General features: G+C 41.8%; 1 protein-coding gene across 1 annotated transcript in view; it reads left to right on the top strand.

Annotated features, from left to right (window-relative positions):
- The window catches only part of smyd3 (SET and MYND domain containing 3), a 207828-nt gene that overhangs the window by 16545 nt on the left and 176542 nt on the right, over positions 1–14741 (top strand). The window contains exons 2-5 of the mRNA XM_046366549.1: positions 4735–4798; positions 5845–5952; positions 6284–6338; positions 10423–10559. Coding sequence (XP_046222505.1) covers positions 4735–4798; positions 5845–5952; positions 6284–6338; positions 10423–10559 — 364 coding nt within the window. The remainder of the gene's footprint in view (positions 1–4734; positions 4799–5844; positions 5953–6283; positions 6339–10422; positions 10560–14741) is intronic.

Here is a 14741-nt window from a genome sequence, read left to right as displayed (position 1 = left end):
TGGGTAAAGCGTTCATGGGTGAACTGAATAATAAACAGAGCCATGGCATGAGATAGCCCACTGCTGTATCTGAAACGCAACTGGAAGGCTGTAGGTTTTATCATTCTGTTTGATTTACTATGTATCTGATCAGGATACTGGAGAAGTCTCTGGTGTATGTTTCAGCTCCTAGCTTTACATTTACATTACATTTAAGTCATTTAGCAGACGCTCTTATCCTTGACTTGATTCTTCACAAAACCATCACCAGGACAAAAAAAATACAATGATTTTGGGGGTATTTCACAAGATTTAATCTCTAAAATGGTCCTTAGTAGTAAAGATTGTTGACGTCTTTGTGACATTTTTTATCTAAAAGCAACATTGAGAAATAGTTCATCATATTCATGACATTGTGGCCTTACCCAGGCCTCCTTTAAGACTTTGCTTTGTAGGTGCTACAAAGCAAACATTGGTCTCATATGAATTATTACCACTTTCTCTGTGATATGAGTCGTATTTTGATTTCTAACCATTTTCTTACATTCATTTATTTATATAAAAATATAAACATGATTAAAAAAATAGGAAATGTTTGATTTTGATATTTTTCTATTTTTTGTTTAACATAATATTCTATATGGGCATATCAAAGTCCCAGAGTGGGGTCTCTGCTACTTTTAGAGTTATGATCCAATTTGTAAGCATTACCAACAGAGTGAATGTGAAAATGGATTCAAAATGGTCGTCCTCTGCTGGATATTTGCAGGACAAACAATGATACAAGTAAAAGGAGGGCTGTGATTGGTTAGATGTCCTACTATGCCAATAGGGCTCCAAGGAGTGGTTCTGTGACTGGTGTTCTCAATCTTCATAAACCGTGGTGATATTAAATATTAGCAATATTAATGTGCAACGTAGACGTTCTATTTTCTCCTAATATTGCAAAACAATTCGTATGTTCATGTATTGCCCATCGGTTATGATTGTTTCAACCTCTGTGTTGAAGTCGTGTTTTTACTGTCAATTTCTGGTTTCAAATTAGCACCAAAAACTACACTAACCATGAGCTTAAGTGTTTCTGCCGCCACAGAAACAGATCCTGGGTCTGTTCTAACGCACACGACAAGTTCAGTTTGCGTCTGTGACGGTGCTATATCGCGAGTGCCGTCATATATATGTCATGGTTTATTTTCGGGACGAAGAGAAGTGTGAAATGCATTCTCTATAAAAGAAGCAGTCAGCAGCACGCAGTGTCGTGTGTATTGCGTGTTCGATTCTTAAATAGAAGTATCCTTATATTATGTTTATAAGCATCACAAGCTTTCTAGTGGTTGTTTTCCGCCTAGTAGAGAAGACTACTGGCATTAGGCTTCACCAAAGCTAGCACAGACAAAAGGGGAAACCTTTAGTTATCAGTATCTTTGATGCTACTGTGTACGGTTACTTAGCAAGCTAATTAGACATTTGAAACAACCGCCATGTTTCAAGAACGCCCAGTGGTCACGTGACTTGTATATGTTCTGTGATTGGGCAATACAAATCGCAGTGCTGTGTGGGATGAGTAGTTTGTCTCCTAATTCTGGCATGTACAAGGTCTTGTACACTTTACTTTTTTTTTTCTTCAAAGCAGAGTGCTTTTTAATTAACACGATTTTTATCTTTTGAATATATGAGTCACCCCGTATATATTTTCTTTAACCTATTTGGAACCACAGTAATGAACATGTTGTTGAAATTTGTATGCAAAAAAATTGTGGCACGTCAGTTCTGGAAATACTGTATAACCACGGGAAGAGGTGCGTGGCCCCGAAACAGTGGCCCTGTTTCTCTATTTAAAATGGGCCTAAACTTTTAAACTGGCAGAGATCCCCTCTGGAACTGTGATATTCCCCTATAGTATATTATATTCAACAATATATACAAACATTTGCCAAATCTACATTGTTTTATTTTCAATATTCATGTTTATTTTTTATATGCACAAATAAATGTAAGAATTGTTATTCAAGTTAAAATACTACTCGTATCACAGAGAAAGTGGTAAAGCTTCATATGACACCAATGTTTACTTTGTAGCACCTACGGATGAAACATTATGGAGTCTAAAAGGAGGCCTGGGTAAGGCCACAATGTCATAAATATGCCATGTCTTTTTGTTCCTGGTTTCATGAAGAATCACTCTTATAGACTTCACAGACCATTGAATGTTTTTTACAGTAAAGTCTGTAGTTTTTCATCATTCTCTCCTCTGACTCCCCTTATCTCTCTGCCTGTTATAGAAACAGACCCAGGAAATGCCTGTTGGAAGATTTTAAGTGGTTCTGACCCCCATATATAGTTGTGTGTGTGTGTGTGTGTGCGTGTTAGGAGGAGGTTATTAGGGAATTGGGAGGGTAAGTGTGTTAGCTGCGTCTCAGAGAGCCAAAAACAACTGCAAAGTATTTTAACCATTCTGACAAATGAATGGATAGGAAACACTCAATGTCTTTCATGCTGAGAGGAAGCAGGCTGCTGCCAGCAGTGTGTGTGCGTGCGTGTGTGCAGCCTAGTAATGTGAGCTAAGATTACGTCCTTAATGTCACATTCTCATGCGTCAGTGGCAGAATCATAAGGACCACTCATAATACTTCATGATTAGATTACATATGTTTGGATTGTAAGGACCTGCAGCTTTCTGTTGGAATTACTTTACAAAGGGAGAAAATAAAACATGTACACACACACACACACACACACACACACACACACACACACACACACACACACACACACACACACACACACACACACACACACACACACACACACACACACACACACACACACACACACACACACACACACACACACACACACAGGCACACACACAGGCACACAAGCCTCAGGCACAGACCGAGGTAGAAATGCTGAACACAGAACATTGAGCGAGTCATGTTGATTTGACTGGAGCAAGCTATTAACCAGATATACCCAGGGGTCGTGTCTATCCGTTGTCAGACATCGTGCACACACAGTTCAGGAGACTGAGAGATTTGAAGAAATATGTTAAGTAGACACACACACACACACACTTACTGCTTGATACATACTGCTGATGAAAGTGTGGTTAGTCATGCCATTCAAATGATGTCTTGGGGGCATACTGTACACCAGTGACTGGTTTCAGTGGATCCTCTTCAGGTTCAGAAACAAAACCTGTGTCTCAAATGCTACCCTATTACCTTTGGTGCACTACTGTAGCCACTTGCCACCCCTAATGTGTCCCAGGTCAAAGGTAGTGTATTATCTAGGACTAGGTTATAGGGTGTCATTTAGGGCAGTGTTTCCCAACTCCGGTCCTCAAGTTACCCCCAACGGCACAGATTCTTCATTTGAAGACGCCATATTTCATGAGTTTCATGGGTATCTGAGATGCAGTGCTGGAATTAGTTGGAATTAAAATTGTTGCCAAAAAAACATGATTTAATTGTCAATCTAAAGAAAATACTAATGTCAAAGTGGAAGAAAAATTCTAACATTTGTATTAAAAAAAAGTATGAAAAATACAACACTAATATTTCTCGATTCCACACCTGGATTTGCCCATTATTCTTTTCAAAATTCTTCAAGCTCTGTCAAATTGGTTGTTGATCATTGCCAGACAGCCACTTTCAGATATCGCAATAGATTTTCAAACAGATTTTATTGAAAACTGTAACTCGGCCACTCAGGAACATTCACCCTCTTCTTGGTAAGCAACTCCAGTGTTGATTTGGCTTTATGTTTTAGGTTATTGTCCAGCTGAAGGGTGAATTAATTTCCCAATGTCCGGTGGAAAGCAGACTGACTCAGGTTTTCCTCCAGGATTTTCCTGTGCTTAGCTCCATTCCATTTCCTTTTTTGTTTGTTTTTATCCTGAAACTCCCTAACGATTACAAGCATACACATAACATGATGCAGCCACCACTATGATTGAAAATATGGAGGTACTCAATAAATATGGTGGTACTCTGCAATATGTAGTATTGGATTTGCCCCAAACATAACACTTTTTTTATTCAGAACAAAAAGTGAATTGCTTTGCCACATTTTTTGCAGTATTACTTTCGTTCCTTGTTGCAAACAGGACACATGTTCTGGAATATTTTTTATTCTGTACATGCTTCCTTCTTTTCACTCTGTCAGTTAGTTTACTATGGTGGAGTAACTACAATGTTTTTGATCCATCCTCAGTTGTCTCTTATCACAGCCATTACGCAAACTGTTTTAAAATCACCATTGACCTCGTTGTGGTTTCCTTCCTCTCTGGCAACTGAGTTAGGAAGGAGGCCTTTATCTTTGTAGTGACTGGGTGTATAGATATTCAATAGGTCGCCTTTGCAAGGCATTATTTAGGCTTTTTTGACGTCTTGAGTCAATAGTATTTCACCCATTTGTTATGGAAAGCCTCTAAGTTCATGAGTAAACATTTGCATAGTTACTTAAGCTTTTATTCTTTTAATGAATTTGTATTAATGTCAAACAATTCCACTTTGACATTATGGTGTATGCCAGTGACGACAAATCTCAATTTAAAATTCAGGCTGTACCCCAACAATGTGGAAAAAGTCAAGGGGTGTGACGAATACCTTCTGAAGGCACTGTATTTGGCGCACTGCCTCAGAGGGAAAAACTCCCCAAATCAACTGAGTTAATGTTGTTTCTCTCTCTCTGTCTACCTCTCCCCTCCATCTCTCTCTCTCTGTCTCCCACGCTCTCTCTCTGTCTCTTTAGGCGTGAAACCCTCCTGAGATGTTCTCAGTGTAAGGTAGCACGGTATTGTGACGTCGCCTGCCAGGTAAGCAGCCCAACTAGAAGTTCTCTCATTTTGTCCATTGCTGTTTCCACTCATTCAAGTACCTAAAGAAAGGGAATATGGATGTGAAAGAAATAACCCTATTGTAGGGGAACAATAGACCTAGGGATGTGTGTGTGTGTGTGTGTGTGCAGTGTAACATCTGAGACTGACCTAATTCCTTCATCAGCACATGATGTCACCTAATGAAATGAATGACACAATGCTGTCCACTGCTGCTCCCCATATAAACTGGTTTCCATTACGCAACAGGTGTGCGTTAGTGACAAATGTGTGTGTGCGCTCATCTATCTCATCCTTCTGGGCAGTGTTTCCCCTAGAGTATTTCCAGGCATGGTGCAAAGCAACATCCAGCCCCTGTTGCACCAAAATTGAAATCAACAGAAGTCTTGTATAGTGCAAACACTGCTTCTGTGTAAATTAGAATCTGACATGCACAGATCTCAAGCCAACACGGTATATTCACCTTTTAGCCATCTTTCTTTCACATCACACTTTATTGGTCAATTTCACACGAGGTCCTATCAAATTTTGACATGTGCTTTTTATCCCCCCCAACTGTGACCTTATTCTGATAGGGTAACCCCTAACCCTAGTGTAGCCTCCTCCACTCCTCTCTGATATGACATGTCACCATTCCCTCTGATTTCCCGCTAACAAACGCCTCTGACTTCCCAACCCACTCACTCACTCACTCACTCACTCACTCACTCACTCACTCACTCACTCACTCACTCACTCACTCACTCACTCACTCACTCACTCACTCACGCACGCATGCACGCACACAGCCATACACACATGCACACTCATGCACATCTGCCTGTGTGTGTTTGTAAAGTGCACACAATGTTTCCCCTCTCTTCCACTTCATGTTGCCTTAACTTTTATTTTCAAGAATTTATTCCCTTCAGTTTTTTTCCAATTCTCTCGACGCCTTTTCAGTTTGTACTGGTCCTATTCCTATATATTTTCTACCCATATGAACACAAATAAAATATTTTTTTAATGATGTGTTTTCTCTCCAGAAACGGGCATGGTCGGACCATAAGAGGGAGTGTAAATGTCTCCGCAGCCTCCATCCCAGAATCCCCTCTGACTCTGTCCGTCTGGCAGCCAGGATCATCTTTAGATTGGTACGCCTCCCCTGACTCGCTCAACGATTGGTTCAATGTCCTGAATTGACTGGTCAATCCGTTTTTCAATCCAGTCATTTCAGGAAGTGATTTGAAACTCATTTCAGAAGTTGAAAAATCCTCACAGAAAATGAAGATTGAATTGAGCCCAACCCTTTACTAGGGTTAACAGACCTGGATGAGAAAGGTTGTTTCGTTTTTAGACGGTTCTCATGATAAATAATTGATCTCGTCTAGTTTGACACTTTTACCATTTTCGTCTTTTGTTTTTCCACCACTTCTACCTCCTACATCTCTCTCCCCCCCCCCTCTCCCTCTTCTCTTCCTTTAGTTGAGTCCATCGAAGACTTCTTCAGGGCTGTGTTCTTTAGAGGAGCATGAGTCACGTAAGTCTCTCCCACCTCCCTTACAAAAGTGACATTCAATACTTTGATTTGCCTTTCTCTTCTAACAAAACAACATATATACATATGGAAAGATACAGAGTCAATCACAATCTCCTCCACAGTTCTTTACATTCATCTATCAAACACAAACATCTACTCCGACAGCAGGAGAAGTCCTTTCTAGCCTGGCATGGCTGTGCATCTGCTGGTGGTGTTTACATGTTGTCCCCAGGTCTCAGATTAAGTACACAGCGTCAGCTACAGGACCAGGTGTTGGTTAGATGTGACAAAGTGGGGACAGTATTAGACACAGGGACATTGTCAGACATATTGGGGACATCATACCTAGTTTAGACGGTACCAGACACAGTTTGGTCGGTGTAAGACATAATGGGGACTTTAGACATGATGAGGACAATGTCAGACATAATGGGGACTTTAGACATGATGAGGACAGTGTCAGACACATTGTGTACAGTAGTAGCGGCGGAAGGAGAAATTGTATCTGTCTGGCTAAAACCTGTGGCTTTCTTCCAGTCTCTTAGTCTAGCTAGCAGCTTCCCACAACATGGGAATATAACCAGAGCATCACTCCTCATGAAATATACAGGAAGCGGTCAACAAGGCAGCTCAGATGTGACCAAAGCAAATCTTCTCATTATAATGGTGATCACGAAGTCTCTGTTTTGACTATGTTGGTCGACTAGCATGCAGATACTGTATATGATAGAAACAGTATGGTGTCTGTCGGTGACCGTAACCAGTATTAATGGACCCAGGTTATTTCACTTGTAATTATCAGAAACTAAGATGGCGGCAGAGAGACTCCTCCAAGTACCTACTATGGAAACCACTAGGAAGGGAAAGGGAAGGAGAATAATAGGCACCACCACTAGATTATGGTTTTTGAAGATTTTTCTTTTCATTTTGTTCCCCCACTATTTATTTAACCAGGGGAAACCCATTGAGATCAGGGTCTCATTTTACAAGGGAACAATACATCAACATGGTCAGTCTCAATACAACACTATACATTTACAATTACACACTAGAACAAATGCAATTCAAAAGCAACAGATACAATTACACATCCGTCAACACAAGTGCAGTTACAGTGCATTCGGAAGGTATTCAGACCCCTTCCCTTTTTCCACATTTAGTTTCGTGACAGCCTTACTCTAAAATGTGTTAAATACATGGTTTACCTCATCAATCTACACACAATACCCCATAATGACAAAGCGAAAACAGGTTTTTAGAAATGTTTGCAAATGTATTACAAATACAAAACAGAAATACCTTATTTACGTAAGTATTCAGAGCCTTTGAGATGAGACTCGAAAATGAGCTCAAGTGCTTACAGTGCATGTCAGAGCAAAAACCAAGCCATGAGGTCAAAGGAATTGTCTGTAGAGCTCCGAGACAGGATTGTGTCGAGGCACAGATCTGGGGAAGGGTAACAAAACATTGAAGCTCCCCAAGAACACAGTGGCCTCCTCCATCATTCTTAAATAGAAGAAGTTTGGAACCACCAAGACTCTTCCTGAGCTGGCCGTCCGGCCAAACTACCAATCGGGAGAGAGGACCTTGGTCAGGGAGGTGACAACCATCTCTGCAGCACTCCACCAATCAGGCCTTTATGGTAGAGTGGACAGACGGAAGCCACTCCTCAGTAAAAGGCACATGACAGCCCGCTTGGAGTTAGCCAAAAGGCACCTAAAGGAACCAGTACATGAGAAGCAATATTGTCTGGTCTGATGAAACCAAGATTGAACTCTTTGGCCTGAATGCCAAGCGTCATGTCTGGCGGAAACCTGGCACTTGAAGCATGGTGGCGGCAGCATCATGCTGTGGGGATGATTTTCAGCGGCAGGGACTGGGAGACTACAGGACAACAACCTGTTGACAACAACAGGACAACAACCTGTTGACAACAACAGGACAACAACCCTAAGCACACAGACAGACTTTAACTCGATCGAACATCTCTGGAGAGACCTGAAAATAGCTGTGCAGCAACTCTCCCCATCCAACCTGGCTTGAGAGGAACTGCAGAGAAGAATGGGAGAAACACCCACCAAATACAGGTGTGCCAAGCTTGTAGCATCACACCCAAGACGACTCGAGGCCGTGATCGCTGCCAAAGGTGCTTCAACAAAGTACAAAGTAAATGGTCTGAATACTTTTGGAAATGTGATATTTCAGTTTTGTATTTAATACATTTCTACAAACCTGTTTTTGCTTTGACATTATTGTGTGCAGATTGATGAGTGAAAAAAACAATTTAATCAGTTGTAGATGATATGGCTGTAATGTAACTAAATATGGAAAAAGTCAAGGGGTCTGATTACTTTACTTTAAGCATTTTCAGTAATGTCACGTTGGCGGAGAGCACCCACGCAGCAATGGAGAGTCAGTTGGATTTCCTAATGGAGCGATTACTCTGGTACCACAGCGCTTTCATCACATATCTCTCCAGGGGGATGCACATCATCAAGAAAATGTTGACTAAGAGAAAGAAATGTACGTAGAATGTTTGGGTAAATCCTAACGGTTGTCCCCTGGTTATGAAATGCACAGCCCTGATTGAAGACCTAGATGAGATCTGAGATGAGAAGATGGATGACAAATATAACAGGAGCCACATTAGTAGCTCCGACGTAACAGAGTGTAGCTAGCCACATAGATAGCAGGCAGAGCAACACAGTACAATATGAAATCAATGGTCGCTTCGAAACCTCTTTGAGAGTGACTATTCATGTTCAGGAGATCTTAAGTATTCCAGATTTTTTTTCCCCAGCACAGAATACCATATCTGAGGAGTCATGGAACGTATCGTATGATGTATGCTCCATTTCTATTTTAGAGTTCAAGTTCATGACAAGTTCCTAGTGTCATTTGTGTCGTGCATCTTGTCTTCTATGTAGAATCTCATGTGACATCCATAGCTGAAGTACATTTCATATAGGCCTGATTTATGTGTGTTCTGTGTATTAAACTGTGATTAACGAACTGCAGCTCGTCAGTTTGGGTTGTTGATCGTCTCATGTGTATATAATATATTCTTTGTGTATTTTATGTTTTCAAGTGTTCCAAAATATATGAGCGTTGAATTGTTTTATCCCAGACTGTAGAGTTTACAGTAGACTGGTGGGCCACGTATATTCATTTACCCACCACAAACAACACTGTAGTAGGGACTTAAACGTCACTAAACAGAAACCTGTTAGACCGGTGTTTCCCAACTCTGCTCCTTGAGACCCCCAACAGCACTCAGCACTCGTCACTAAACAGAAACCTGTTAGACCGGTGTTTCCCAACTCTGCTCCTTGAGACCCCCAACAGCACTCAGCACTCGTCACTAAACAGAAACCTGTTAGACCGGTGTTTCCCAACTCTGCTCCTTGAGACCCCCAACAGCACTCAGCACTCGTCACTAAACAGAAACCTGTTAGACCGGTGTTTCCCAACTCTGCTCCTTGAGACCCCCAACTGCACTCATTTTTGTTGTAGCCTCTGACAAACTCACCTGATTCAACTCATTGAGGGCTTGATGAGTAGTGTACAAGTTGAATCAGCTGTGCTTGTCTGGGGGCTACAATAAAAATGTGTGCTGTTGGGGGTACTGGGGGGTACTGGAGGACTGGAGTTGGATCGTTTCTAATGTGGTGATTGATTGTATTTATTTTACATTACTTCATTCTTTTCATGATAATAAGGCCCGCATAAGTATACACAATTTGTAATATACTTCAACACATTACTATAGCACGAAATATTGATCTTTTCATAATGTACTGTTGACACCATTCTGAACCAGGTCATATTTATTTCTGTAAATCAAGTGTAATTTGTAGTAGCTACTTCTAGGATAGCTAATGTTGTGCGTACCTCTCTTTCTCTGTGTCTCTCAGTGTGGATCGTTGCCGGTCTTCCTCTCGCCAACAAATATAGCATAGATTTCTTTTTTTTCTTCATACTTCCAAGTCGATTACTTAGCAGGAAATATGAATAATGCGAAAACAAAGACCGACCGTGTCACTGTGCTCGTGAGGCTCCACTGACCGCTCTTTCTCCTATACAGACCTGTGTGATATGGGAGAGGAGAGGAGGGAGGGTCTGTCTCAGCTGAGCTCCATGCTCCAGCTCTACATCCAACAGGAAGTCCCCAACATCATGCAGGAGCTACCCGCCGTGGACCCACTCAGCCTGCTGGCCAAGGTAGATCACTGCAGCTGTGTGTTTGTGTGTGGCTTGCATGCATGCGAGACAGACAGAGAGAACGATGTGTTGTCCCAATGATGTGAAACAAGATGAAGTAGTGAAGAGGCAGGGCTCACACTGTAGTACCCAGTCTCTCTCACTGCAGCCTGTTTCTCTGCGCTGTTGGTGAGCTGGTCATACCTTCACATATGTCTAAAAGATTCCCAGCAGGCCTGATGTGTAAATGGTGTGTGTTTGTAGATAGTAAAAGTGTGTTGTTCCTGGTATTCCTGATGATCTCAATGTGTTTCTCAGCATGAAACCGGACCTCGCTCCTCCCAGGTCTTCAACCTGCAGCTGCTTTCCACTCATGTGCTTCTCTAGGCTGTTTCTGTCTCTTAATCGTGTGTGTGTGTGTGTCGCATGAATATACGTTTGTGTGTGAGATGAACTGTTATAAAAAGCAACAGCTGTTTTACATTACATGGCTAGCTATCCTTCTGGGCCCATCTCTGTCTTTATAAACCATCTCACACCAAGACCTGGTTCTGATAACATACAGGTGTGTGTGTGTGTGTGTGTGTGTGTGTGTGTGTGTGTGTGTGTGTGTGTGTGTGTGTGTGTGTGTGTGTGTGTGTGTGTGTGTGTGTGTGTGTGTGTGTGTGTGTGTGTGTGTGTGTGTGTGTGTGTGTGTGTGTGTGTGAGTGCGTCATTCGTGTGTCAGAGAGAGACAGATGCTCTCTAAAGTGAATCCTTCTGTGGAACTCCACATCTACATAATGCAAATCAGTCCAACTTTAGTCCAGAGTTCCTGGACAGAGAAGGTGAGTTAAGGGGAGAGAGGAAGGGGGTGGGGTGGACAGACTGGGATGGACCGACGGACAATGAGACCGTCAGACGGCTGGACTGACAGACAGACAGACAGACAGACAAAAATTGCTGAATGACATATTTAATTTCAGACAGGATTCACACTGCCCCTGGGATAACACACATACATACAAACATACACACACATAGATAGTCCCTTGGGAAAAAGGTCTCTCTTTAGAGATGAATGGGATGTGTTTCACTTTAATAAAAAAAAGTGTCATGCGAATTGAGGCTGTTCTGAGCGCAAAAGGGGGCTAACAAACGCTAGTAGGAAGGTGTTCCTAATGTTTTGTACACTCAGTGGTCAGTTTGTTAGGTACATCTAGAATCGGGTCAGAACCCCTTTTGCCTCCAGAACAGACCAAATTATTTTTGCCATGGAAACATTGCTCAATTGGTATCAAGGACTCTTAACGAGTAACAGGAAACCATTCCCCACTGCCACCACCAGCCTGTACCGTTGAGACCAGGCAGGATGGGGCCATGGGCCCAAATCCTGATTCTGCCATCAGCATGACCCAACTGGAATCGGGATTCGTCAGAGCAGGCAATGTTTTTCCACTCCTCAATTGTCCAGTGTTGTTGATTCACTTGCCCACTGGAGCTGCTTGTTGTTTTGAGCTGATAGGAGTGGAACCCGATGTGGTCGTCTGCTGCAATAGTCCATCCGCGGGCACCAGTTGTGTGTTCCCAGATGCCGTGCTGCACACCACTGTTTTTATTGCGTCCTTATTTGCCTGTTTGTGGCCCGCCTGTTAGCTTGCACGATTCTTGCCATTCTCCTTTTTTTACCTCTCATCAATGAGCTGTTTTAGCCCACAGGACTGCTGCTGACTGGATGTTTTCTGTTTGTCGCACCATTCTCGATAAACCATAGAGACTGTCGTGCTTGAAAAGCCTAGGAGACCTGCTGGAACCGGCGCGCATGGCACCGACTATCATACCACGCTCAAAGCCGCTGAGGTCACTCATTTTGTCAATTCTATCGTTCAATCGAACAGTAACTGAATGCCTTGATGCCTGTCAGCCTGCTTTAACCATTTTCATCAACTGGGTGGTGTACCTAATAAACAGTCCACTAAGTATGATAAAAAATAGTAATATTCTAACACAGTAATTTGATTAATAAAATGTTTAATCAATCGTCTTCCTCAAATGGTCCGGAGAATGAAGGAAATGATGATGCACTCTTTGCGAGAGGGAGGGAATCTGATTTGATTGGTCCTCAACTCAAGGCTCAGACTCTTATTTTTAGGATAAAGTAAAGTTAGCCTGCCCCAGAGCAGGTTACATTCGAAGGATTCGTTACCATAGAAATTTACCTGGTGTCGTGACTTTACATTCATTAATTATTTAGTCCACTAACAATGTTTAATTGTTATCCAATTTAAATTAATCACGTAACACTTAACTCATTAGGATTTGGAGCACCACGGAAGAGGATGTTTTAAAGAGTGACAATCTGAATTAAACTCGAAGCTATATCTATTACATCGATAAACAGTCATCTTATAAATCTTATCATATCGTCATTCTGACAGTCATAGCCACATGCATCTGCAAAAACCACAGCCTTGCTCATGATTCAGTACGGCACCAATTGGTTTTAATTATTTATTTACTAGCTAACTAAATAATAACACAGAATAAACATACAACCTTTACATGCGACAAAGGTCCCTAGTGGACTGACACAATATGGCATTTTACCCAACGACATGGGGTGTAAGAAAGAGACACTTATCGTGAATACATTCTGTAACTATTTTCACAATCATATAGTTTGCACACGAACCACCGCCCATTCGAAATAAGAAATCATATATGTATTTACGTGTGGGTGCTCTTGTCCGTTGTGTAGTCCTGAACATAACTACACAGTTCACTCTTCCATTTGCTCCTGAAGCTGCTTATTTGAAGATAAGCCAATCGTGATGATGGTTCCAGTGCGGTGAGGAGAGTAGTGTACTGCGGTGATTTTGAGACTTGTAGTAGGATGGGATGGTTTGAAAAGTTTGAGATATTTGACTCAGGACAGCTAATCAGCTGTACCAGGGATTTTCTGAGAGGGGAGTTTTACGCCTCTTCCTCCTTGTGTTGATAGTCAGGATTTAGACCACTTCAGACGTGGGCTGCAGCTCCCCGTCTTTCCTGTTCTAAAGAAAGGTGAGTTTATTTCTTCACCTTGTGTTGAGGTTCAAAGTTCCAACCATTTCAGACATGTAGCTATTGCGCCACGCTTTTCTGGTCTAAAGTTCATTTTGTTACCAAGGCTTTTTATGCACACTGGCCAAAGGGGACATCTTTCTGGCAAACACGTTTTCTGACCTCACTCGGGGCGTGGCTACTTAATGTGCAAAGGATATGATTGTAAGTTCTCTTATGACTCCTAAAATCACTATCATAACAAAAATACTTCATCATTTTTTCATATCCTATGCACAACGCATTGGATGGAAACTTGACAGGTAAAGGGGGTATCCTTTTCAATTTAGTATTTTGTCCATACAGTTTTTAATGACATCACAAAATAAAAAACAATGTGACATCAGTTTTCTATAACTCCCCACTGACCATTCAGAACATTCTTTGTTAGAATTATTGTTCCATTATCTACTTTTTTGGACATTATAGTTTTGGGTGGGTAAAAGTCTGGAGACCAGACATTCCTTTAGGCAATATCGGAGCGTAGAGCGAGAGTCCTCTCCTGCTTAATTACGACCGGGTGAGGAGGTGCCACACACCAGTTCTCTCCTCCCCTCTGCGGGTGAGAGAAGGTCTGGTTACTGTCAGCCATTGCCAAACTGATCTGACCCAATGTGATCCTCACAGGACAGCCATGACACTGGCTAAAAGTTGATCCACTTTTGTGTCAACGGGTATTCCCGAGTTGAACTCAGAATTGACCAAAGCTAGCTCGTCAAACTCCTCTATCCGGTGTCGTAGTACAGTTAAAGTGTGTTCCTGGTATTCCTGATGATCTCGTTGTGTTTCTCAGCATGAAACCGGAACTCACTCCTCCCAGGTCTTCAACTTGCAGCTGCTCTCCACTCATGTACTTCTCTAGTCAGGCCTAGGCGTATGTGTGTGTGTAATGTATCTATTTTTTTGTTGTGTGTGAGCGAGCGCATTTAAATGAATGTCTTGTTTAAATTGTTTATTTACAGTTGTGTGATTTGTTAGAATTTTGTGTGTTATCCCAGACTAGAATTGGAACCAGAGAGGGGGTTAGTTAAGGTGATGGTCTTGTCAGGGACGCACAAACAACTGTTGTGTGAATGTACATTTGTGTGTTTTATTAGATTGTGTGTGAGATGAACTGTTATA

The sequence above is a fragment of the Oncorhynchus gorbuscha genome, linkage group LG10, assembly GCF_021184085.1.
Source record: "Oncorhynchus gorbuscha isolate QuinsamMale2020 ecotype Even-year linkage group LG10, OgorEven_v1.0, whole genome shotgun sequence".
In the NCBI taxonomy this organism is placed as follows: Eukaryota; Metazoa; Chordata; class Actinopteri; order Salmoniformes; family Salmonidae; genus Oncorhynchus; species Oncorhynchus gorbuscha.
Note: the sequence above shows the minus strand (reverse complement) of the source record. Positions and strands in the feature narration are given on the sequence as shown.